The 27,366-nt window shown below is 34.8% G+C and overlaps 1 protein-coding gene across 12 annotated transcripts in view; it reads right to left on the bottom strand.

Moving 5' to 3' along the window:
• Mctp1 (multiple C2 and transmembrane domain containing 1) overlaps positions 1-27,366 on the bottom strand; it is a 553,559-nt gene that overhangs the window by 170,132 nt on the left and 356,061 nt on the right. For 6 of the 12 annotated variants that reach the window (XM_047555764.1, XM_047555766.1, XM_047555768.1 and 3 more), the window contains exons 8-11: positions 22,854-22,931; positions 17,484-17,654; positions 14,913-15,043; positions 505-691 (exon numbers count right to left, since the gene is read on the bottom strand). In XM_047555764.1, the coding sequence (XP_047411720.1) occupies positions 505-691; positions 14,913-15,043; positions 17,484-17,654; positions 22,854-22,931 (567 nt within the window). The remainder of the gene's footprint in view (positions 1-504; positions 692-14,912; positions 15,044-17,483; positions 17,655-22,853; positions 22,932-27,366) is intronic. The other 6 variants (XM_047555772.1, XM_047555771.1, XM_047555769.1 and 3 more) reach the window with 1 other exon arrangement.

Genomic DNA, 27,366 nt, shown 5'->3' on the forward strand with positions numbered 1-27,366 from the left:
TTTAATTGCGTTTAATTTTTAAAAATTAAAGGAAAGAAGTGAGGCTTTTCTGAGCCATTGAAAATAAAAATCACTTCTGTGAATACTCTCTAGTTACCATGCTTCTAATTAACGTAAGTGCCATTAACCCCATTTCAAACTCAGAAAAACAAGGAAATCATAATTGCAACTATACAGAGTCAATGAGGTAATTTAAAAGTAATGTTGTATAAACTTGACTTTATGATAAGATTCTCTGCATGATAAAATTGCTGAGCAGAATCCCAGAATCCAGAATTTGCTCTGGAACTAACTGGTTCTGGAGAAGACTGAATACCTAGACAGGGGTGGATAAAGCAAGTGATCCTGCAGAGTCGGTGTGGCATTTGCATGTGCTCAGTGTTTTGCTTCTGTTGAGTCTTTCATAAGACAACTTCTCAGAAATACATCTGTCACTCAGGGTACATTGTTTACAACCTCATCTAGTCACATGTGACTCCAGAAGGAGGAGAGTAACATACGTACATATCTCTTTAAAATCTCCTCCCGCTCTTTCTGGTCCTCCAGGGAGTTGATGGAGAGGTCAGAGATACTGACTGTGGCAGAGGCTGTCAGAGTGACGAGCAGCACCAGGTGTCCCTCACCCTCTTCCAGCTGCAACTCCAACTTGTGTGTCTGTTCCCTACTGAGGGACGACAGGTCGACCTGGCACCTAGAAACAAATGTTTTGAATCAGCAAGTGGCTTTTTTTTGCCACATCAAACAGAAGAAGTGCGGGCTGCTCAGAGGTATGTGAAAAGTGAATCAATAGAAATATTATCTGGCCCACTGAAAGAAAACATCTTTCATCTTAGCTGACTTTCTTCACAAAATTCAGATCCTGGTTGCCTTAGGGTCTGTAATTGCTCATTTCCTGTAAGACACCCAAAAAAGTACTTATCCAAAATTGGATTATTAACCAGTGTTACCCTATTCAGAAATGGTGAGGACTTCTCATCTCTAAGAACCTAAGGAACTGGGTTGAAGGGGCTTTGTTTCTAGAAAGACTGATGTAAGGGGTCTAGGAAAGCACAAATCTAGGTTTTATGTCACTTTTAAAACAAGGTGTGTTTTCCCCTCATTCATAAATGTTACTAAGTAGTGAATGATAGATACCAATGGTGGTTCCATAAGTTCTACATTTTGAAAACCATGCCAATTTACTTATAGTATACTCCAAAAGTCTAAATAAAAGTTCCCAAATCCTCTGGAAATGCTGTACCCCAAGTGGTGTGAGGTCCTCAATGGGGTTCTATGACATGGCAGCTCATGCTCTATTTGCCACTCTCAGAGCTGAACACTGTGCAAACTCTTTCATAAAAATGTGAGTCAATTTTGAAGAAACAGATATGGTGACCATAAATCTAATAACCTGAGAAAAATGTGGCAGACATGAATAAAAGGCATTCAAAATAGGTAATAGCCGATGATAAGAACAAACAGTTCTTGTGTTGTGAACACAGTGGTCAGCCTTCAGGGTCACGCGAAATTCTTATTCCTTTTTATTCCTCACTTTGTTCATTATTGTTCCACTTTTAAATTAAATGCTGAGGAACTGGAACTCAATGCTTGTACTGGGGTTTAAACATCTGTTTAACATGAGTGATTTTAGAAACTGAACCAAAGTCAGACATTTATTTTTGCATATTACTTTATTTGAATGATGGCTGTGCCTAGACACAATGGGAAGGAGAGCAAATAACTATAAGAAATAAAACCAACAGTAAGGCCCTGGTCAGTGCTGGGATGTCTGTGTGTGCTAAATGCTAACTGTTGTTGAAAAAGCAAGAAATAAGAGTTTCTATGAAATCTGGAACACACCCTCTTAAAACTAGAATTTACATAAAAAACCTCATTGTTTCTTCTAACACAACATTCATTTCAAAAATACTCTCATGCTGTCTCTTCAAACTCTCAAGAATGTTAAAAATATAACAAACGTCTTATCTAATATTTTAATTGGAATGAGAATAAGTTCTTATCAATAACACCTGAAACAAATTGAGGGTAAAAAATATAACTGATAAATAATCACTCAAAAGAATTCTCTAACAAAAAGGAAAGACAAGAATATGATTTTTTAGAGTTCTTTCCAACACTGGGCACAATGCCTGGCCTGTAATTGGTTGAATGGCAGTGAATCTCTGGCTTGGAACAGGAATACCAGAGAATGAAACAGGAATTGTAGTCCAGACAGGACTTTGCTGGATTCAGTTGGGACTGAGAAGGGTCTTCCCTTGGCTGTTTTTTTCTTTTCTTTTTTCACTCACTTTGGTCATGCATTCACTTTCCAGGTTCTTTCTTTACTCATTCTTACATGCCACTGCATTTCTCTTAAAACACTGAAAAGACTGCAAGACTTCTGGAGAATTTCCTTCTTTGCCTATTGCCACTTTGCACTGGTTGTACAGATGTGGGCTTATGCTTCATTTATATCAGACTCATTACACACAATGCTCTAGAGCTGGGGAAGGTGATGTAAAGATTATTTACTTCAGGAATTGCAAACTGGAAACTGGAATCTGATGTATAGATGGCTTGTTTTGGCTTGTAGTGTGCTCAATAAGTTCTAAATCTAATACAGTAATTTTAAATACAGGGCAAATGTCCTTTGAATTAGTTATTTTCCTAAGTACTTCCTGTTAGTTACAGTTGGCTATTTCACTTAATTACTCTACCTAGTTCCAACAGACATAAGGATTTGTGATATCTGTGTCCTTTAGTTTGCTGGTGAAAAAAACAGAAGGCCAGAGAAGTGAAAAGAGCTTAACAGAGACCCAAACTGGTCAACAGAGCCAGAACCTGAACCTGTAACTCCAGAGCCTAAAGTCACTGTGAATCCCAAGAGAAAAGTGTGCTGCTAACAGTGGTTCTCAGAGTGGGTGATACATGGATTTGTTTTTAAAGAAAAAAAATTATCTTAATTTTCAAGTGTATAAAATTATGTTTTTATTCTGATATGTTAAAATGTGTGTGTATGTAAACTAGGGAAGCAGGCTAGAAGTTATGCTTTTGTAAGATGATTAAGAAAATTTTGCAAATTAAATTTTTAAAATTGCGAAACTAATAAAATTTAAATTAATGATACAAATTTATAGGGAAGACTATACTTTTCCACAGCAACTAAAATTTCAGTACTGAGTATACTCACAGAAAGGTTTCCTCTCAAGTCCTGTTCTACCTTTAGTGTCACACAATTCTGACTTTAATAATTCTAATGTGGAGAGTACTATTTACACCAATATGGAAAAGAATATGAAGTGACTTCAAAGTTTCTTTGTGCTAGTTTATGTTATTCACACCTGGTATTTGTTTAAAATTTCTATTTAGGAGTGAGAAGCCATTTTAAATGAAGTGTCACCTATAACTAGGCAAAATTACTTGGGGATAAAGTAATTCACCAGCTTCACTGATGAATTTCAAATCAAATTATTGCTGGAAGTGGGTGGAGAAAAAGCATTTGTAGCTTTTGAATAAATATGTACAAAGATGCAACCCTTGTGACACAGTCTACTGCCCTGTGGATGGACATGGTAGTAATCACTGTAGGGCAGTCTCCAGTACATGTCTCACATGTACTATTATGTCCTGCAGAAGGGAAGATTTGCTCTAGTTTGGCTATAGAAATACTAAGTGGTCATCCAGATGATCCAGTATAGGCACATATTAATGGTATATTGTTATTAAAATGAAAATGCAAAATTAAAAAAGCAGTGATGCAAATTCATGAACGTCAAAAATACCTTCGGAGAATAGAGCCCAGAGTCAGATTCCCTTGGTTCTAGCCCTCCATTTTTCACTAATTAGTTGTATGACCTTTTAAAAGACAAGTTATTCTCTTGAATTTCACTCTTATCATCTGCAATTATGAGTTAATTGAACTAGATGAACTTTAAAATTTTCAAAATCCCAAATCCCACAATTTGTTATAACTCTATCTATGTTTACACTTGCTACATCTCCCTTCTCTCCAATTTCACAAACCAAATAACTAAGAGAACCAGTTTATCTTAACAGGCATTGTATTGCCTATTCTTCAAATGTATTACTAAAAAAAATATGAATGTTGGTGCAAGAAAGAATCTGATCTAATTTAATTTCAAATTGCATTACAAGAAGCACTAGGGTGTACCTCTAAGGTCACCCTAGGAGAAAGTGTGAAAAAACTGGCTGTAGATTCTCCTCTTTGATTCAAAAAACAACTCCCCTTACCTGTTTTATATTGGAAGTTCCACATGTGTGATTTGAAAATGTACCTAACATCTTATGCAACTCCCTAGATTCTCCTGGAGTCATGTATCCTGGGCCTCAGCTGCTTGCTTTGTCTCAGCCACTGCTTTGGCTGTCCCTCCAAAGAGCTGCTCTTAATCCCACCACCATGACCAACTGGCTGTACTTGGATTCTCATGAGCCTTCCATTAGAGATGGTCATTCTTTTACTAGCCCAAAGTGAGCAGGGCCCTCCTCTAGGATACTACTGTACTCCAGGCCTAGCTGCCACTTGCTGGAAGTTTCTATTTTCTAAAGTTGCTTCTGTACTTGGATGCAAAACCACACTATATGAATGAGGTCTGGCTCCCAGATCAACTGTCAGTGCTGCTGGATGGGAACAATACATAAGTTGTCTCCTTGTGGGGCTAACTTAGATCAATGGAATAGAAGATGGAAAGGTAACTTCCCATGCCATCTTTCCTCTCTTAGACTGTTCCAAAACATGATTCTGTATTACCTGATCATTCATGGTCAGGTGGGTGTACTATTAAGCAATCAATTTTGTCTCTCAAACACAGGAAACAGTGACCAACCCTGTAACATATTACTCTGTGTTACTTCCTAGTTTTCCCTGCCTGGGGATCTGTCGCTTGAGCACCACCACCTAATCAATGCTTCAAGTTCTGTTTCTAGAGAACCTGAGCTAAGGCAAAAATCATTGACACAGTTCACCTCTCTCAGTTATGGATGTTTAAGACACAACCTGACAATGCCCTCCCTGGTCTCCTACTCTCTATGAAATAGCCTTAGCAGTCAACAGTGCCCTCCACAAACCACCATTTACTGTGTGTCATTTGCAGATGCGTCTATATGACTTGTCATTCAGGTGTTTATAATTCTCACACTTTATGCAAGGGCTCTCTGTTTCACTATGTTTGCATGAGGCACCCCTCCGCTTGAGATGATGCATCTACCTGAGTTTGCTTGACTAACTTTTACTAATTTTCATTAAAACAATTTGCAGTTTTCTATATAAAACAATTTTAGGGCAGGAACAATGTGTTGTTCTCAGCATCTAGCACAGAACCTGAAATACAATTGGTGCTTTGTAAATTAAAAAAGTACTTATGGACAAACAGAGGTTCAGAGAGGCCAAAAATTTACCCATGGTGACAATGTATGACAGTGGCAGGGCAGGTGTAGTGCATATAGTGCTCATTCTGCCACTTCTATATCATCTCCCTAGAAAATGGTCTGATTTCTTACTAATACTATTCTACTCACTCATTCATTAATTCATTTACTAACAATTTAATAAATACCTTTGTGTCAGGCCCTCTGTTAGATTTTGGGAATTTGTCCCCTCCTAAGCCCTTTAGTTTTTTAGAATCTTATTTCCAGAACTACCAGACTGTGTTTGTTTTTTTTGTTTTTTTTTTGTTGTTGTTGAACAAAGGTATTTGGCTTCAGAGTACATGGCCAGGGGTTCAGAATACTGAAATTTAATGAATCTTGATTATTCATTTGTTTTGTGATATTATGCTAAGTTATTTATACTCTTTATATTTTAGGTTTCCTCACTTAACAAACTGAAGATTTTAAAAACTGCCTTCTCTTTACATACAGGTGTAAGAACATAAGAATAATAGATTAAAAATGTCTTTGAAAGTTTAAAGTGCGATCTCAATATAATATCTGATTATATTATCACACATTTGCCTTAGTTTGATATTATAAAATTTAAACATATGTACTGAACCAAACTCTTCAATTAATCAGTCAACCAATCAATAGAATGATAAAAAAAAGTAGCAAGACCGAAGGAAATTTTAAAGCTTCTTTGCTTCATTCCAGAAATAAGGAAATTGGGGCTGAGAGAAACTTAGCAGTGACAAGAGGCTATACCATGTTTCCTGACTTCCAAATCCAAACTCAAACTTCTCTGTATTTAAGAAAAATCTAAAAAAAAAAAAAAAAAAGCCTATATACATTTCGATATCTGACCACATGAAAGGAATATTAGTCATCTTTGCAAGTGATATTTTCCCTTTGATAGTTAGTTTAAGGAGAAAAACCTGAGTTCTTATCTCTTATCTTCTCCCCTGCTTTTCCTTCTGCCATCCCTAAACCAGTGACCCACATTTGTTTCCAGATAAAGCAGTCTTGTGATGAGCATCCTGGATATGTAGGAACAAATCTGGGGTGAAGGAAGTAAATTTTGGAACTATTTGGAATTAGGTTTCATTTAAAAATAAGTCAGATTTTGAGCTTCGTTGAGAGTTAACATATGCATTAACACAGGTGGCCCCAATTCGGAACATGTCACCCTGGTCTACAGTATTTCAAGGGAAGAGTAGGAGCTGCAGGACACCAAGGAGCTGACGGTGGCACCCTTCTGTGTTCACTTCCGTTTACTGAATTGCAGTTCACACATGCCCTGTTAAGTGGATTTACGGATTATATAATCTAGTTCTAACTAAACTAATCCTTGCAAAATGGACAATTGGCTTTAAAAGATCCCAGTAAAAGAACTGTGGATTGAAGATAATGCTAATTGAACATGCACAAGTGAACAGCATTGATAAACAAGAATCTGCAAAGCTGACACTTCCACTCCCATTTGAGCTCCTGTCAGCCACATTATGATTCACAAACCACTGGTGGTACAATCAGACCTAGCAAGACCTCAGCACAAATAATCCAATATATCAAGAAGAATATTTGCAATAGAAATTCATACCTATGATCATTGACAATGAAATTCTGAGTGTATTTTATGCTTTAAAGTACTAACTAATGATCTTTTGAAACCATTATGATTAGCAAGATGTTTACAATGAAACTTTCAGAATAGAAAGACAAGACTCCATAGATTTTTTTTTTTTTTTTTTTCAGGAGAGGGAATTTTTGAAAACACAAATTCACATAGTTTTTAACCAAATTTAACAATAAATTTCATGAAGCTTATTGAAATTTCTTAGTGTATGTGAACTACTTAACACTATTATAACAAAGAATACATAATACAATATGAAATCTTAAAAATTAATAAAACACATTTACCTCCTTGGAATATTTGCGTTTTAAATAATTCACCATGTAACTGCTGAAGTGTTTTCAAGTTCATGATTATGCAGAAGTTTTACACCATCTCTGACATTATAAGATGATAAATGTTGTTACTGCCTTTCTGTTGTCAGAAGTTGCCACTTTTCAACTGTCCTTGGGGAGAACATACATACTCTGCAAACTTGTAAAATTCCCTATTCATTGACTTGAAAATAAAGCATTTAATATATGTATTGTGGTGCACGGAAATTATCTTGGAAATTATCTTGCCCATTATTAGAGAAATATTGTGATGAATAGAAATTTTATGAGAAAAAACTTCAGAAGAAAAAGTAGTTACTCATGAAAAAAGGGATTAAAATATATCTTGTATAGGTTGAGCTCATGAAAAACCAAGACAAAAATCAATCACACTCTGCATTCTTTCTTTAAAAGTTGTCTATTGCCCTAATGAACTATCCACTCAAACTCACATAAGAAAAATGTAGAATATAATGATTTCATAAACAAAGACTCCTTTATTTTAGAATTTTCTGAAATTTTTGTGCTTTCAAATTAATAATGCAGCAGAATCATTCTTGTTCTTATTTATGTAGGAAGTAAAAGATCACTGTAGTTTCAGTGCCACAAATAAGAAATATTCTAAATCAGAATCTCTAGAGTGCCAGATACTCAAATGTATTGACCTTCAACCTTTTGAATTTTAGTTTGTAATATTCAAAATCAAAGGCTATTTTCCTCAGGTTTCCACACTAAATCTGAAAACATATTCAGGTGCACCTATACATCCACATTCTCTTCACCTGATTTTTAAATACAGAGCCATAGATTTATTTTTATGGCTGTAGAATTGGAAAGCATTTATTTGTCACCCAAAACTTGTCAATTAGAGTAAGTTTTTCTTATCGTATGTTATTTAATAAAAACTTGTTGAAATTAAGCTCTCTACTCAAGCTTACATTTGTTAACACTTTGTTGTACTGGGCAGCACAAATGCCTGGGCCCTGATAACACGAGAGTCAGTAGCAATCAACAAAACTAAAATATATATACCCCAAGTCAATGCCACTTTAAAGATAAACAAGCATTTTGCACACTAATAAATAATGCTATATATCTTCTGTGTTGGATTGCAAATAACTCCAACTGAATAAAATTGCATGACATGGGATTTACTTACTCTGTACATTCATAAAAATAACTTGTTCTCTGACAGCACCCATTCTTGGCAATTTACCACAGCTGTCAGCAGCCAATTTGTTCAGATTACTGCTCTGCATGAAAATGTAACAATTGTGAGGATTTATTAGCTGATTATCTTAAAAGTGGCAGTCCGTTTTGCCTGCCAAAATGCAGGTGATCAGAAAGTTAAATAATTACCTGCAGATTAACATTATTTCACCTTCACTTGAAATTTGTAGTTCAGCAACAGGTAAGTTTTGTTTTATTCAAACTTGAAATCTAGTGTAGATCTCCTAAGTTGGTTTATTGACTATTTGGCATCGTAATGAGCACTCAAAGGCTTCAGGAGAACATGCTGAATATAAGACTGGTGAAATGAGGGTGAACTTTAGAGTCAGGAGACCTGTGTTCGAGTCTCAGTTCAATTAGTCCAGTGACTTAATAGCCGAACAACCTCTTAATCAACTTTGGTTTCATTATTTGCATCTGTAAAATTGGTAAGATACAGACCACCCTTGCTACCTCCTACTGTTGTGTTAATGTACGTAATAGTGCCTTAGAAGTTTAAAGCAATATTATTATTATTTCTGTGCATGGTAAATTTATTTTTGTGTAAAATTTAACAATCAAATATCATTAACTTCTAGATATCATGAAAATAAAAAGCTAGGTAAACTCTGAACAATTTAGAAATGAAAGAAACATACCTCAGCATAATAAAGGTTATATATTACAAGTCCACAACTAATATCATATTGAGTGGGGTAACACTGAAAGATATCTGAGATCTGAAATAAGACAATGATGCCCACTTTCAACAATTTTATTTAATGAAGTACTATAAGTTTTAGCCAGAGTAATCATGCAAGAGAAAGAAATAGAGGGCATCCAAACTGGAAAGAGGAAAGTCAAATTGTCACCCTTTGTAGATGATATATCTTATATATGGAAAACTTCAAAGCTTACCAAAAAACTATTAGAACAAATAAATTTATCAAGTTTGCAGGATACAAAGTCAAACACAAAAATCAGTAATGTTGTTATATGCCAAAGCAAGTTATCTGAAAAAGAAATCAAGAAAATAACCCCATTTACAATAGTTAAAAAAAGTAAAATACCTAGGAATAAATTAACCAAAGAGGTAAAAGATCCCTACAGTGAAAACTATCAAACATTGATGAAAGACACTGAAGAGCAAAAAATACAAAAAAGTGGAAAGACATCTGTGTTCCTACATAGATTGAAAAAATCAATTTTGTTAAAATGTCTATACTGCCCAAAATAATTTATGAATTCAGTGTAATTCTTATCAAAATACCAACAACATTCTTTATAAAACTATAAAAAATGAATCTAAAGTTTATCCATAACAACTCAACCTCTCCATAGTCAAGGCAATCATAAGCAACAAACAAATAAGCAAATAAAAAGAAGGAGGCATTACACTAACTGACTTTAAAATAGACTACAAAGCCATAGTAATCAAAACAGCCTGGTACAGGCATAAAAACAGACCTAGACCACTGGAACAGAATAGAGATCCTAGAAATAAACTAATCCATCTAGAGCTAACTGATCTTCAATGAAGATGCTAAGGATACATAGTAGAGAAAGGACAGTCTCTTCGATAAATCATTTTGGGAAAACTGGATTTCTACATGCAGAAAGATAAAACCAGATTTCTGTCACTCAATATATATGAGAGTCGGCTCAAAATGGAAGGGTTTGCCAGGCATGGTGGTACAAGCCTGTAATCCCAGCAGCTGGGGAGGCTGAGGCAGGAGGATCTCATGTTCAAAGCCAGCCTCAGCAACAGTAAGGAGCTAAGCAACTCAGTGAGATCCTGTCTCTGAATAAAATACAAAATAGGGCTGGGGATATGGCTCAGTGGTTGAGTGCCCCTGAGTTCAATCCCAGTACAAAAAAAAAAAAAGGGATTAATATCCAGATTATATTAGGAACTCAAAAACTCAGTAATGTTGTCATTGTCATCATCATCATATCTGAGGATGCCTATGGGCAATAGGCCTAAATAGACCTACATAGACATTTAGCAAAATAAGACATACAAATGGCTAACATGTATATGAGAAAATGCTGATCATCAGAGAAAGACAAATTGAAACCATGATGAGTTATCACCTCACCTCAGCAAGAATGGCTACTATCAAAAAGACAAAAGATAATAAGTACTATTAAAGACGTGGAGAAAAGGGAATCTTTGCACCCCATTGGTAGAAATGTGAATTACCACTGCCATTATGGAAAACAGTATGGAGCATCCTAAAAAATTAAAAATTGAACTACTACATGATCCAGCAATTCTACTTCTGGGTTTATATCCAAAGGAAATGAAATCAGTATGTCAGAAAGGCAACTGCATTCTTATGTACACTATAGCACTATTCACAATAGCCAAGGAATAGAAACAACCTAAGTGTCCATGAAGTGATGAATGGACAAATAAAATGTGGTACATATATGCAACAGAATTATATTCCTCCATAAAATGAATGAAATCCTGTCATTTATGACAACATGGATGGAATTGGAGGTTATTGTGCTAGGTGAAATAATCCAAGCACAGAAAGATAAGTAGTGCATGATCTCACCGATAAATGGAATCTGAAGAGTTAATCTCAGAGAAGTTGAGAAAAAGTGGTTTCCAGAGGCTGGTGACAGTAGGAGGGTGGGAGGGATAGAGAAAAGTTGGTTAATAGGTGCTAATAGCAAGAAATCCTGGTGTGCTCGGGCACAGTTGAGGGACTACAGAAATAACAATAAAGTGTATAAGTTTAAAATGCTACAAGAAAGGATTTTGAAGGTTTGTACCACAAAAAAATGCTAAATGAGGAAATAGATAGGTTTACATTGACTTAATCACTACATGATATATACATTGAAACATAATGAAGTACCCTCAAATATGTACAATTTTTGTGTCAATTGAAAAATGTTATGATAAAAGTATCTTGGTGATGTAGGGGTTGTATTTACCTTCAATATAACAATTTAGTATTTTTAACTATACATATTATTCACACATTTACACTTTAATTCATTCTCCTCTTTTGCATTATAACTACACATATTTCCACAAACTGAAAATTTATAACTTCCACTAAATTATGCCATTTTAATTGACATTTCTTTCACACCCCTTTTTTTTTTTTTAGGAAATGAAGTCATAACTTCCAGTATTAAATTAAGCTACGAGGAATTTAAGTTCAAATCCAGGAAATATTTATTGAATTCCTATTATGTGCCAGATTCTTACTAGGTATTGAGTGAACAAAACACTAAAAGATCTCTGCCCTTATGGGCTAACATTCTAGTGAGGGGAAATAAATGATAAAATAAATAGGTGAGATGTACAGTATACTAAATGGTGGCTACTTCTATGGAGAAAAACAGCAGGACAGGAGAAAGGGGGTTTTGACAAGTATTTGTGCACAGATCTAAAGAAGGTAAAAAGGCAAGGCAGACAGGTGCCTAAAGTGACAGTGGTATAGAGGGAAAGTTCTGGAGGGTGTCAGTTGTCTGGTGTGCTCAGGGAACAACACAGAGTCTAATGTGGCTGGGAGAGAGAGCAGAGGGCAGGAAAGACAGATTGGGAGAAATGTCCAGTAAAGAGGAGTAACTGGAATAGATAATACAGAGCATCATGGGCCTCTGTGAGGACTTCTGCTTTACACAGATTAGGGTGGGAAACAAGTGAAGGAACATAGGAGTTAAATTATTATTATTTAAAATTTTTAGTTGTAGATGGACACAATACCTTTATTTTATTTGTTTATTTTTACGTGGTGCTAAGAATCAAACCCAGTGCCTCACACATGATAGGCAAGTACCCTACCACTGAGCTACAACCCCAGTCCAGGAATTAAATTATTTTATTTGTGTTTTTAAAATATTATTCTGGCTGCTACATTGGAAACAGTGTTGTGGGAGGAGAAGGGTGGAAGGAAGAATGAAGGCTGTGGCTATTGTCCATGTGAAAGCTAATAGTGGCTTCAACCCGAATCATAATGGTAGAGGTGATAGGAGACAGTTGCTGTAGTTTGGATTTTGACTGTCTTCCAAAGGTCCTTGTGTTGAGGGCTTGGTGACCAGTCAAAACACCTTTTCTCTTTACATGTTGATTATCTCAGGTATTTATTATAGTAGCAGGAAGCTAACAGTTGTAATTTCTAAATATGTTTTGAAAGAAAAGTTAGCAGGTCACTGATGGATTTGATGAGAGTGAGAGAAAGAAAGGAACGAAACATGACTCTCATATTTTTGATGTTAACAACAAACAAAAGAAAAGCCTGAAGGAAGACAGATTTAAGGGGTTGGAGGCCAGAGGTTTAGCTTGGTATACGCTAAATTGGAGAAACCTGTTGCACATGCAAGTGGCAATATTAAGCAGAGAGTTGGGCGTAGAAATCTGGAGTTGAAAGAAAAATTTTGAAGTGGACCTGTACATTGGTAGTTATCAACCTATAGGTCATGTGGAAAGCATAAGAATAGATAAAGGGTAGGCAGAGATGATGCTCCAGGCCTGAGCTCTGAGGTTCTCCAAAACTATAGCATGAAGGATACAAGGAAAAAATTATGAGGGAAACTAAAAAGGAGCATGCAATGAAGGAAGAGGGAAACAAAGAGAATGTGGTGTCATGGAAGCCAAGAGAAAACATGTTTCAAGATAAGGAAACTATCAGTGAAGTCCAGCACTGGTGCTGGGGCAGGAAAGAGGAAGGTTGAAAACTGGATTAAACGCCATTGAATTAAACATGTTGGTGTTCACAGGTGACCCTGACAGGAGCAGTTTTGGTAATTGTTGGAGGCCCACTTCTGCCCTTGAAGAACTCATAATATTAGCAAGTGAGGAAAAGAAAAAGTCAGTAACAAATGGGCTGAGAAATTTTCATACCTACCAAATTGTTCTTCCCAAAGGGAAAAAATATAAATATATTTGCATTATGGCAAAAAAGGAGAAAAAGGGATAAGAAGGACTTCATATCATATGTCACCAGAAGTATGAGAAGCCAGTATATTTTAGAGTATAGTTCCTTTCATTATTTTGTCAAAATAAGGAAGACTGAATATCAAATAATGAGATGAAAGCAGAAAGTTACATACGAAAGCAATTCTAATTATCTGATTACCAAATATAACTAGTGTTGCTATAAACTATGAAAATGAATGAATCATTAAGAGACTAGTGAGATTCCATTTCCTTGAAAGAACTCATAGCCTACTGAGGGAGATAGAATCATAAATATACAAATATAATGAAATACCTTTAATGTGTTAACAGATGCACACCACTACCTAAGCTAGTGGTACACTGCAAAGAGAAGAAGACTGAACTTTCAGAAAACTCTGAAAAGTAGTGTTTTACTTTTAGGAAAGTTTACAATATAGATCTTTTCTTTAAAAATGGTTGAAGTGTAGCATAGTATTGGATTACAATAGTGTTTTTCTAGTTTCATTTTACAAGTGAAATATTAAAGATTAACTGAAGCTAATTTTTGACCTCTTGTATGATGAAAACTATTGCTTAAAAATATATATATCAGAATCCTAAAAAATAAAGAGATAAGTATGTTGGATTGTACTCCTATTCTTACTTTCCTAGAATAAAATGTCTTTTCCATTAGTATGTATGAATTTTGGGATATTAAGTTTGAAGACTTGAAATTTATGTAAACTACAATGAAGAAGGTTTTTTTTAAACTAAAAATATTTTATACCATGCTTTATTACAGTGTTGGTAGGTTTCCATGTATTTTGCTTCAAAAACGCATCTATAACTATTGAAAAATATAAAATAGGCTAAACCAACTCATGATTCAAGCAGTCATTCAAAATAATCTTGACTTTGTAAAGAAATGTCATGTAAGCCTGAATAGTTTTTTTTCCTGTATTATCAGATTAAAATGGACTGACCTCACTTACATGCTTCCTTCACTAAAACTTAGAAACTCTTTATAGATTTATGAACTCCTAAGAGATTATAAAGATTCTCTACCTTGTAGGCAGTTGTAGGAAATAATGCATTTTATGGTTACTATATGCATTATGAAAATACATACTATGTTAGATTGCTTTATAGACTATGAATATGCTCTTTGTTCCTTTAAGTATCCCATATCAGATGAAATTCCTCTTTTTCAACTCCCATAACTTTTGTGCACAATATTTCTGACATCTGGAAAAAATTTCTAGATACTGAATTAGAATAACTTGTGTCCAACAACAAGTCAAAACTGCCACCTACTGGTCAGTCTTTGAGTCTACATATATATATTTTTAATTCAAATACTGCTTTACCAAGGAAAAATCTTTTCCTTTAAAACAATAAAGATAATTTACAATAACCAGATTTTTAAAATTCAACAAAATTTAGCCTTTTAGGGCAAACCAAAAATAACAATTGCACAAACCTGCCAATAAAATCATCCCTTTTCCCGGCATCTTTGTCCCATGCAGTAATATCAATGATTCCTCCTCTTTCTTCATAGAGATGAAAATCAAATTGTTCCCTCCACTGAGGATTCAAAGTTTTGGGCATAATCTGGAAAACAAAAAGGTCATTATTGTGTTATTAATATCAGCCTTTAAATAATTAACTTAGGTACCATCTGGAAGATCATGTAAGTGTGCTATTTGAGCCAAAGATTCCAGAAAAAATGGAAATGAGTCGTTATATCTCTAGTATCTTTATTGCTGAACAGACCCCAAAGGATGTGTCCTGAAAAAATCAAAATGCACCCTCAATTATCTTACATAACAGATGAGAAATAGGAATTATGTAGAAAAGGAAAATAGATCAATATTTACCTTTCATATGGGTCACTCAGACACTAGTATTTATTCTACATAATCATAGTTAATAGAGGAAGACATAATTCATAGTTATCACATTATAAATGAAGGCAAGGATTCTTAGACATTCTTTTTTCCCTTACTCTCCACACACTGGAATCTTGGACATAACACATGAAAAACAGAAAATGAAGTTCTATGACGGCAGAAGGGAAAAGCAAGCAGATTTGGGTGGTCAGGTAAACTTTTACCTAAGAATCATAGCATTGATGTGTTATCCCCATTGTACACATGGAGAAACTGGGTGCACATGTCTTCATGTTGCATATACAAGAAAGATACCTGAAGTATAATTTTGTAACTTCAAATATTCAGATAAGAAATCTAGTAGAACTGATAACAAAGTGACCTACAGTGACATGATTTAAAATCCCATTCACCATTTGATTAAACAACACTCATATTTGTTTCTTAGCAGGAAGGTGTGCCACGGCCTTTTTCTTTTTAATGTATAAAGGCAGGTCTTCAGATGTAAAGAGTTTGAAAACCATGAAGTATGTTATGAGCAAAGGTAATGCAAATGAAACACAATTTTTAAAGTTCATAATGTGAACTTAATCAGCAATAGATCATGAACAGAAAGAGCAAAGAAAGACACATGTCCATAGCTGTGTTTCATATTTTATACCTAAAGAGCAAAACTATAAAAATAAGAAATGCTTTAAGACTACTAGAACATGGAAATGATGTTAATTGAGAGAAGATAAGATTCAAGTGGGCATAGACACGTACTTTTGGAAGAAGGAACAACCTTAAAATTTGTTATTAAGCTTCACGTCAGAAAAAAAAATATTGAAAGGCACTGACTGAATGCTATGATTATTCAAATGTCATGTCATTGGACTCAGATGAATTCCTATGGTGTTCTGAGGTGGGGAGGAGGGTGTGGTATTCTTACTTGCCTGTCCATAAATAAACTTAACTTTTCACTTTTCTTCTTTAGGATTTTGTCTTCCTATATGATTTTCTTCAGGTCAGAAATGATGCATTTCCATTCCAGGTGGGCACTCATAAGATAACCAGCCTGCTAGTGCTGCTCATTGCCTGATAACGAACCAGCACTGTGATATTCCTAACAACTTTAAGCTCTGATGAAAACTTTCTGGCCCAGAAGGGGAAGGTTGTTTATAAAAAAAAAAAAAATCCCAGAAAATGATGACATCAAGGCAAAGGAATTCTCCTTAAAATGAACCATGATCTTATTTCAGGATAGAAATGATCACTTGTTTCAAGCCATCTATGAATATCAGCTGTCCAAACTGACCAGTAAAGAGGGCAAAGTTGGATATACTGCAGATAAGTCATGTGCTCAAAATACAGCTTTGGATGCTATGACTTTTACTAATTACTATTACTTCTGTTAATAATATATGGCTAATATTACTTAATATATTATTACTAAGAACATAATTGTTACTACACAATATACTTACTCCTACTACTGCTACATTTCTTTTTCCTTCTGCTTTTGCCATTTACTGATTCTTTATGATGGGCAAGCAGAACTTAAAGCCCTTTACATGCAGAACATATATTCATTTAATCTTATCAACAACTTTTTCACTAGGCTTTATTTTAATTCTCATTTTTACAGATGGGAAAACTAAGGCACGGAGAAACTAAGTAACTTGTGCTATGATAAAGTAGTTATAGCGGCAGCAGGAATGTGGTTGTTTACTTCTTAAATCTAGAACCTTGTGATATGCATTGGTGTAAGTAAGGTTGGATAAATGACTCAGAATAATTCACAAGGCTTATGGCATGTGAAATAATAATAATAGCCAACATTCTCTGAGCACTCTATATGTTGGCATCAATTACGTTCTGTCTGGGCTGTCATTCCTTTTTTCTTGTAAATCCACCCAGGTATGCTAAGGGGGCTTCCCACCATCATTCCTGTTATAGATGAAGAAATTGAGACATAGAGAATTAAGCAATTTATTCAAGCTCACCTAGCACAGAGAGTGAGAAATGCAATAGAATTGTTGGTCTTGTTTTCTGACAAGATGTTTAAAAGTTCTTAAGCATTTCAAAGTACACCCAGTGTTTTCATCTCCTAAAGCAGGGCTGTTACCAGTCAATACCTTCTCAACATTGACAGGAACAGAACAGAGAAAATAGAGAGCTACCTTGCTCTTGTACTTCTGATGCCCAAGCCGGAACTTTACATAGGGGTCGCTCAATCCGTTGGAGTCCATCGCTTTGAGGTCTCGCCCCTCAATCAAGGTGATGCTGACGATCCCTCTCCACAAGTGGGATTTTCTGTGCTGGTCTGACAGACGTAAACTTTGGGTCTGAAACTTGTGGCAAAGAAATTTGAGTTAGGTTATTTTGTTTCAAACTCAACTATTTCATTTGGTTTTAGCCGTTCCCCTGTTACAGTTCTTCAATAAATAAAAAGTAGGCAGCTACATTTTTAAAGAATAAAAATAATTTATGGAGTATTAATTATCAGTTATAAATTTGTTAATGAATTATGAAATTACATCATGACAAATTTGCTATGTAGAAGAGGTTAGTGCTGAGAGACAGTCTAGCTTTTCAACTCTTAAAATTAGAAGATGCAGTTTATGAATATCAGAGAATATTTGCATTTGCGTTGAACATGCCTATTGCAAAACATGTTTAAAATAAATATAAATACCAAAGACCACATCTACACTGTGATATTTAATTTTTAATTATTTATGGGTTTTGATGAATTTTTTCATGTTACAAATGGATTTTATGGGTAGTGTTTTGTTGTAAGATTAGTTACAAGTTCTATTTGGATAATTTAAACACTTTCTTGCCACATTAGGAGAGAACTGAGTCTCAGTTCAATGGAGGACTATTTAAGGTAACAACACAAAACACATATCCTGAGTATATCTACTCAGGATATTTTACTTATGTCTGAAATTTGTATCACAAATACTCATTTTTAAAATTACACACATGATTTATATTGGTGAGTATATTCTGTATTCATTTCTCACTCCAGTATTTGAACATTTTTCTTTAGTAATTTTTATTATACTCAATTCCAAATCATGATATTCAAGCCAGTGAACAAAATCAGAATTTTTTAAAATTAGCAAACAAATAATGAACATATAATCTCTTTTAACTAAATAGCATATTTTTAAAAAAATGGAGAAAGGGTTTAAACACTAAAATGTTTTTTCAATCTAGATTCAGCACCAAGCAGTACTATGAAAAATATTATTTCCTTCTAATCATCAAACATGTTTTTCCCATGTAGCTATTTCATAAAGAAATTCAATATTCCACTGACTCTTAAAGTACTGCAACTTTTAAATTACTGGTGAGCCCTATTTGCTATCTAGGCCCTTCTACATTAATGGTAGGAAGTTACAGCCTATTCTGTAAACCTCTCCCTCCCATAGTGACTTCCTTCATTTCTCACATCATACAGTAATGCCAGTCATTCTTACATGTCACCATCAGAAGTTGTGCATTTCTGGTGCTTTTACTAGGAAAACAAAATCAACATTTTTCAAAAGACAGTAGTCCTAACCCTTGAACATTTCAATGGAAATCTTTCTAAATCACATTGTATGTTTTCCTGCCTTTTTGAATAGCAAATTTTAAACATTGCTGGTTTCTGTCTTATTAAAACCAACATACCTCGAGAGTGTTCTGAAAGGCAATGAAGGTTCATGGAGCCCCTGCAAATTCCACAGAACTCTGTCCACTTCAGTCAGAGCCCCCTTGGCTCCCATTCATTCTATATGTAGGTATTGGGTTTGCAAATTGGATTTTGTTTGAACAAAAGGCTTCTCAGATTAAAACAGAAGTTCTCAATTAAAATTGTTTAGAATTTGTGGCACCTGGTGATGGTTAAGTTATTATTGTTTTTTGTTGTTATTTTCATTCTAAGATTTCATGGTACTTATTGCTATACAATGCAGCAGTAAGAGTTGGTGTTTGACTGACTGATTGATGATTGATTGATGTAACCACCTCTGCTGCTATTGAGATGGCCTCTAATAGCATATCCTAGAAAAGCAGTTTTAAACTTTGGATCAGAAACTATTATTAAGGAATGTGAGTGGCAAAGGAGGAAAAAAGGAAAACAAATGTGGCAAGTGAAAAGAAACATTTATCTTAGCAAAGACCAAATAATTAATAATAGGGCTTTAGAAGTTAGAAGGATTTATATGTACATTATACATTTGGCTTTCACTAAATCCCTAGAGGAAGGCAAGACTTCTGCCCCATTTTTCAGATGTGGAATTTGCTGTTCAGGTAGTGGTTGGGCTAATAAATGGTAAACGTGTGACCAGAAACTCAGTTTTTATGGCCTTTATTCCTGAGTTTCACCCAACAAAGGTTTTTAGGGCAGAGGTTCTCCCATAGGCTTAAATACAGCAATAATATTTATTTGTTTGTTTGTTTGTTTGTTTTTGGTACTGGGAATTGAACTTGGGCACTTTACCACTGAGCTACATTCTCAGTCCTTTCTATACTTTACATTGAGACAGGATCTTGTTTAGGACCCCACTAAGTTGCTGAGGCTGGCCTCAAACTTGTGATCCTCCTGCCTCAGTCTCCCAAGCTGCTGGGATTATAGGCATGCATGACTACACTGGGCAAGGTAGTCCTGATTTAAACATAATGTTGCCAAATGGTATTCCCCAGTTAGGAAGGTTGATTATATTTGAAGTAACATTCTAGAACAAATTTTCCTACATGGCTAATTCATAAAGTCACCTCCTACTTTTCTTCCATATAAGCACACATATTTTTATTTATAATATTTCGGTTTATTGAAGAATGTACCTAACACCATATTCTACATATTTTCTAGAAGCTATAAAAGCATGCAGTCAGATACAATCTAGGTTACATATCATCTTCAATTAGTAATGCTAGGTTGGTTTCCTTAATAGTACGATACTCAAGTTTATTTGTTTGCCCTGCCCCCACTTCTAGTAACATTCCAACACAAACAGGGTGAGGAGGGGAAAAGTGCTTTCCATGAGACTTTTCATGCTTTCACAGAAATAGAAGGAACTTAATGGAATCTTTGACTACTTCCATTAGTCATTTTGGCAGTCTTTTCTGTAACCTGGAAGAACATTTCCCCAAAACTTGGGGAGCAAACGGGTAGGAGGAAGGAGAGTTCCCAAGGCTAATGAATGTGGGAATTAAGGTGACCTCTGCATTAATTATGAATTAAGGGCTAAAAAGAGGAAGAAGGAAAAAAAAGAGTTCCAAAAATAAGGTAATTGAATATTTTTTAAAAGTGATTTTTTTCCCAGTAACTTTTGTTTGAAATGGCACATTTCTAGAAAGAAACTCCATAATTCAGCTGTGGGTTTTATGGAATAACCATATAATAATGAGTAAATGCATGGTCATTAAACAGATAAGTATTTAGTTTAAGCATGAAAATAGAAAATTGAAATAAAATTTTAAGGTAAAGATTATAAACTTTGGCTATCAAAGGTAGAAAAAACACACACTTGAATACAGTTGGTCTTCCATACCCATGGATTCTGCATCTGTAATAAACTAAACATGGATTTGAAATACGTGGGAAGAAAAATTACATCTTTACTGAAAATGTACGGGCATTTTTTTCCTCATCATCATTCCCTAAACTATACTGTATAACAACCATTTGCAGAGAATTTACATTGTGTTAGGCATTATAAGTAATCTAGAGATGATTTGTATACAGGAGGATGTGTGTAGGTTTACACACATATGATGTCATTTTATGTAAGGAATTTGAACATCTGCAGATTTCGGTATCCACTGTGGGAAGGGGAGTTGGAACCAATCCCTCCATCCCATCCCTGCAATACTAAGGGACCAATTTCTCACTCACATCTTTCTAGCAAATTCTATATAACTTGGATATGTTGCTCCCTCTCTGGGACTCAGTTTTCTTATTTTTGGTTTCTAAAACTATCCTTCAGGGCCTGGAGTGTACCAAGAACACACTTCTGTGTGTGTATGGTAGACTGTGTGTTGGGAGCCTGCACGGGAAAAGGACTATTCCACAAAAGATAAAGATTTAACTTGCTTAAGAGAGTCTGTCACTACTTTTAGATATTTTTATAAATTACAGTTTTGGGGGACTCATTGAATAAGTGGTGATAAGCAGAATTCCACAGCCAAAAACTTTTCATAAGCCAATGACTTAATGCTCTCCCAGGTACCTTCTGAGTCGGTTGCTGCTGTTTCAAAAGTCTCCTTCCTCTATAGCAAATTGATCTGTGTGGTCCACAGATCAATGGCATCAAAGCCACCTGGGAACTTGGCAGGAATTTAAATTCTTTGGCCCTTCCCAGACTAATGGCATCAGAAACTCTGGGAGTGGGGCCCAGTGATCTGTTTTAATCAGCCCTGCAGGTGGTCCTGATGTGTGCACAAATGAGAGACCCTGCTCTGAAAGTGACATGGAGCATGTCCATTGGCCTTCCCTTGTGTTTGAATGCCTATTGTTGTTATATAATTGTAAACATTATTCACTCTCTGGTATGGATATTATTAATCTATTTAAAGTCTTTCTTTAGACATGCTTCTAAATCTACTATCAGAAAAGCAGATTAGTCTGGATATTTGGAGAATTTAAAGAATGTAGTAGGAGCCTAGTGAATAATTATAAAAAGTTTGTTTAATGTATTACCTTCCTTTATTAATGTTTTTTACCATAGGATATATTTATCGAATTACTGGTAATCAATCAACCAATAACTTTTGAGTACATAAAGGGCAAGGAATTTTAAGCAAATCCAAGATATACCTTAATAAAATAGCATATTAGAGCTGATAACTGGTTATCTAAAGTAAGATGTTCAACTAGTCCTTTTAGAATGAGAATTCTATTTGGGAGGGAAAAAAGAAGCAACAAGTAAAAAGAAAATCCATCTCAACTTCAAAGCAAAGAATCAAATCTGTGAAAGAAACAGTTTAGACTGAGGATGAGGCTCAGTAGTAGAGTGATTGCCTAGCATGTGCAAGGCACTGGGTTTAATCCCCAGCAAAATACACTCACACACACACACACAGAAACATACCAACTTTGAACTTTTAAGGCGGTAGTGCCTATATTTTAGCAGTGTATGTATTGAAATTACTGGGTCTGATCCTTCCTGGATGTGATTCAGTTCTTGTGGAGTAGATTTTAATCTTCATTTCAACATGTGCGTCATGTGATTTCCATACACACCAAAGATTGAGATCCATTCTCATAAGAAACACCCATCCAAGTTCAGAATTAATAAAGAATATTAAGGTAATAATATAAATTTAAAAGCATGAAGCAATTAGTCAATAACACGTATCCTTAGTAAGATTTTAGAACTGATTAGCTGGTACTTAAGAAAGAGAATTAGTTTACTTATTTTATTCCTTGAAAAAGAATTCAAGATTATTATAAAAATAGGTTAGGATAGGAAGTAGTTTTCAGTACAAGTCAGCCCTCAGAATTCACAGCTCATGCAAGCTCAGAAAAAATAAATGAACTGAACAGTTGAACTTACTTGTACATTTTGGAAATAAGGACTCTGAAGTTCTGCTCTGCAGAAGCCCAGGACAGGAAGAGCAGGCCTGCTACATGTCTGGATGGAAATGAATGGTCAGAGCTGTGTGGGAAAGCTTTGCGCCATTCTAACCCCTCCTAATTTTGATTAGGATTTAGAATTACTTTAAAATATTATTTGAAAAATATGTATTTGCTTCTCAAGTCACTATCAGAAAATGTAGCACAATGAAAATAAATGCCAGTACATCTCTATAATTACAGTTAATCTTATTTTCTTTCTTTCTTTCTTTTTTTTTTTTTTAGTACAATGATTCTTCTGTGGTCAAGAAAATAAAGCCTAGAGATTATATGGTGATAGATCCTACTGAAGTGGTTTCAGGATTTTGTTAATAGATTCATTAGCAAAAACAAACACAGTGAGAGAAATCACAGAAAGAATAATTTTCCCAAGCTTGATACTTAAAGGGATTTCCAATGTTAAAGTAATGATAAACCTAAAGAAGAATAAATGTTACATAGATAAGCAATAACTATGATCATGTTAATCTTGCATCCCACATGAAAATCTTTTGTAATGATTAAAGAAATATCTATAAAGTAATAGAAATTTTGTCTCACATAAGACTTCTCCTTGCTGCCTTTGCTATCATTTTACAAAAAAAAAAAAAAAAAGGCAAAAAATAGATTCCTTCCCTACTGAAACCAAGGGCAGCAAGAGATGGATTAAGAAATATAAGGCTGAACAAGAAATTCTGGAGGGAGAGTATCATGGTGGAGTTGATTTGAGAATTATGAAGAGATAGGAAGCAATAGTTTTAATGACATCAGCAGGGAGGACTGGTTAGGACATTGGAAATATAGGTTAGGTCACACAGAAACATTTATTGAGTAGCTATGATATGCTGAAGTTTTCATTCTACAGTGTTTTTCATGACAAACATTCCTTTTTTAAGATAAACTGAGGTATAGAGAAGATAAATGTCCTACTCAAAGCCAAATGTCTAGAAGTTGGCAAGATTGAGATTTAATCCTGGGGTTACTGATACCTAAGCCATGACTTCCCCACTATACCTCATTTTTCGGACATAACCTATGAAATTTATGATACAAAAAAGAAAGAAAAAAGAATCAGCATAGATTTTTCAAATTGCTTTGCCTTTCATTTAGATAAAATATATTCTGATTATAAATTATTGAGAAATACTAATTAGGAATTTAGAGGAAGTACAAGTAGTCAGGTGGTAATAACTTTGGCATATGTTATTTGGTAGAGCATTTGAGAGTTAATTGTACTCAAGTTGTACTCAAGTTGTGCAATGTAGCATATTAGATCGATAGCACTTCTGTATTCCCACTCTAGTTGTTTAAGTTTACTAGTTTCATTCCTTGAAAAACTGGAGCACTAATAACAGGATATATCCTATTTGTCTAAATTCTGATATAAAATCAAAACCCTAACGAAGTTTATCTAGACTTGACATGTGACTTGGGGACCACAGTTACACCAATCTTCTCCCTAATATGTATGAACAATCTTTGACTTTTGTTATCCTGGATTGTATTACTTGTGTAAAGACTAATCCTTCCAAATGAGATCCAGATGTTGAAACTGGAGTAAAAGACGTGACTTGTGTATTTACGATAAGGCATGTGTGGAGTCAGTTCTTTTCTCTATTTTCAACACAGGGATGGCACAAGCTTTTATTTAATTAAATGATCCACATACCACTACAAAAAAAGATATATTGACAGCCAAGAATGACTGTTTTGTGCTACAGAAACTAGAGTGTGGAGCAATTATAGGCTCAATCCCAGGTACAGGCATGTCCTATCTTTTCCTTTTCCTGCAGAGTTTATTCCAGTGAATTGCACCTGGAGTTGAAGTCCAACAACCAGATTTGTTTTGCAGTCCTCCATCCTCTCAAAGCAGGATCGCATCTGCAGAAGCCCTCCCAGTGTTTGTGCATCCAGTGCTGAGTATATGCTCTGACAATAAAGCTTCAGTGCCTTTCTTCTTAGAAGATGACTCTCTGGCACTGTAATCCTCAGAGAAATTCTCCTGGCTTTTATTCTTTAATTTTCTGGTGTATTTTTATTGCTTCTTGATACAATTTGTGGTGCTAGGAAATTATTTATATTACTTGAGGTGTCCTCTCTAATTTGCATTGTGGCTCAACAAAAGTTCTTAAGCTTTTCTTGTATTCTTCAAAGTATACACCTACAGACTAGCATCATATATATTGTAATCTTCTTAGCTTGTTAAAATAATCTGTAAATTTCTACCAATGACATGGGAAAGGAATAGTCTTTGGTTTGATGACAGAGACATTTTCTTTTGAAACTTTTAATTAAAAATAATACATATATTATTTTTATTTTATATATACACACATATATAACAGGGTCTTGAGCATACTAGGCAAGTGCTCTACCACTGAGCTTCACCCCAACCTTCTAAATTATTTTATTTTGAGGCAAGGTCTTGCTAAATTGCCCAGGCTGGTCAAACTTGCAATCCTCCTGCTTCAGTCTCCAGAGCAGCTGGGATAAAAGGTGTGCAACATCATGCCTAGCTCCCATTTTTTTTTTTGAGAGTCTTATTTTCATGTCTAAAACTGGAAATAACATCTGACCATTTGGGGAGGTATTTCATATATTATCGAGTTGTTCAGAATGTACAGGGTCACGTTTTTGTTTTATAAAGTCAACAACTCTTCTTAGGCTGTGGTCTTCCTCCAACCACACTTCTGTTTGACCCAACCTTAAGTCATGCTCTGACATAACTCCCCATTGTTCTGTATTTTTGGATGTACTCTTCTTTGCCTGTCATAATCCTTTTATCCATTTTTATGTGAGTTTATCTTGATATATCCCAGCTGCTTACATTTTTAAAATATTAACATTTCTCTTTAATTCAGTGATCTTCTAAGATAATTCATTCAATTAACTCTTATCAGTGTCTCGATGTTTGCTCAGTGGAATCTAGTGAGAAACATAAGTGTGCTAAATATTTGAAAGAACTATGCTAAGTTACACTCCTTTAATGGGACGTTTAAAGTTTCTAGTGAACTTCTGACTTAGAGTAATCCAATTTGATTTCACATAATTTTTACTGTTTTCATGAGAAATATGGTAATTGTTGTATCCATGGTTTAATGCTTTGTATTCCAAGATATGACCTTTTGATGCATTAAACTGCTTTTCTTTTAAAAATTAGAATATGTCTGTATCACCACAGTGATACAATTTACTCTCAAAAAAATTAAGATGTAGCAAGTAGCCCTGACATTCCAGTTAAGTGACTTCTTGCTAGGATTTAGTTTCAGAAAATATAACTCAGTTGCCATCTCTTGAACACAGGTATTCATCCTTATAAATTAAGTGGATAAAATTTTCTTTCAAATCACATCTCACTTTACTCGCATAACACATGTACACTCAATGCAACGTTTTTTCTGAGCATATCTGAAAGTGTTCATGGGAAACTTTTCATATATTTTTCCACTAAAAGTTTATCAGGATACCAATATTGCTTGGGTAAAGAGCCACAAGATAGGTTATCAGAGTGGACTTTGTAAGTGCATATGTGAGATAACACTCATCCAAAGTAGCCTTGGCCACTAATTTTTTGATTTAGTACATAGGACATCAAACACAGCAACTCCTCAACAGAGGAGCTGCTCTTCCTACTCACACATTCCTATTCTTCATCAACTCAGAGAGGAATCCTTCTGCTGTAAGTTCCTCAAACATTTATTTCTGTGGCATTCACAGAGAGAGCAATATTGGCTCTGATCACATCATCTGAGTACTTCAGGACACTGATATTTCTCTGGGCCTTTGTTTCCTTGTTGTTAAAATAAATAACCCTCAAATGTTCTGCCCTTAATTCAATTCATTTGTCACTCATTTGTTTTTGTTTTCCCATGAAAAAGCGTTACCACTATGCCTTGAACACAAAAAAGCTATCTTTTAAACTTGTATATTTGTTATTATTAAATTGCACAGTTTAAGAAATTGATAAAGGTTATTAAATTTAAGGATGAATATAAACAAATGGAAAGCACTGATAAATAGAAGACTAATTTAGAAACAGCAAAGTAGGAAGATGTTGAAAGAATCACTTGAAAGGGAAACTTCTGAAAAAGTATTAATTACAGAGTTGGTCCTGTTGGCAAATCTGTACTCATAATTGCCAGTCTGTATTTGCACAGAGAACAAACAGAACACAGAACTCCCTCAAATTTTTCTCTCAAATAAGTGTTCCATGTGAATTCACCATATTTGTGGATCTTAAGAATACAATGAAAAAATGTTTGCAGAGTCATTTTCCATTTCAGGTTATGGAAGGATTCAAAACAGCTTGTGTGATCATGGACATTGCATGAACATGTAAGATGAACTATGGTTATTTCAGCAAATGTATAGAATACCTTCAGCAAAGGCAGTTGACTGAAAGCAAATGAGGAGACTATAATAACTGAAATAGTCTTACAGTAATAAAGTGCAAA

Source organism: Sciurus carolinensis, chromosome 6 (assembly GCF_902686445.1).
Source record: "Sciurus carolinensis chromosome 6, mSciCar1.2, whole genome shotgun sequence".
NCBI lineage: Eukaryota > Metazoa > Chordata > Mammalia > Rodentia > Sciuridae > Sciurus > Sciurus carolinensis.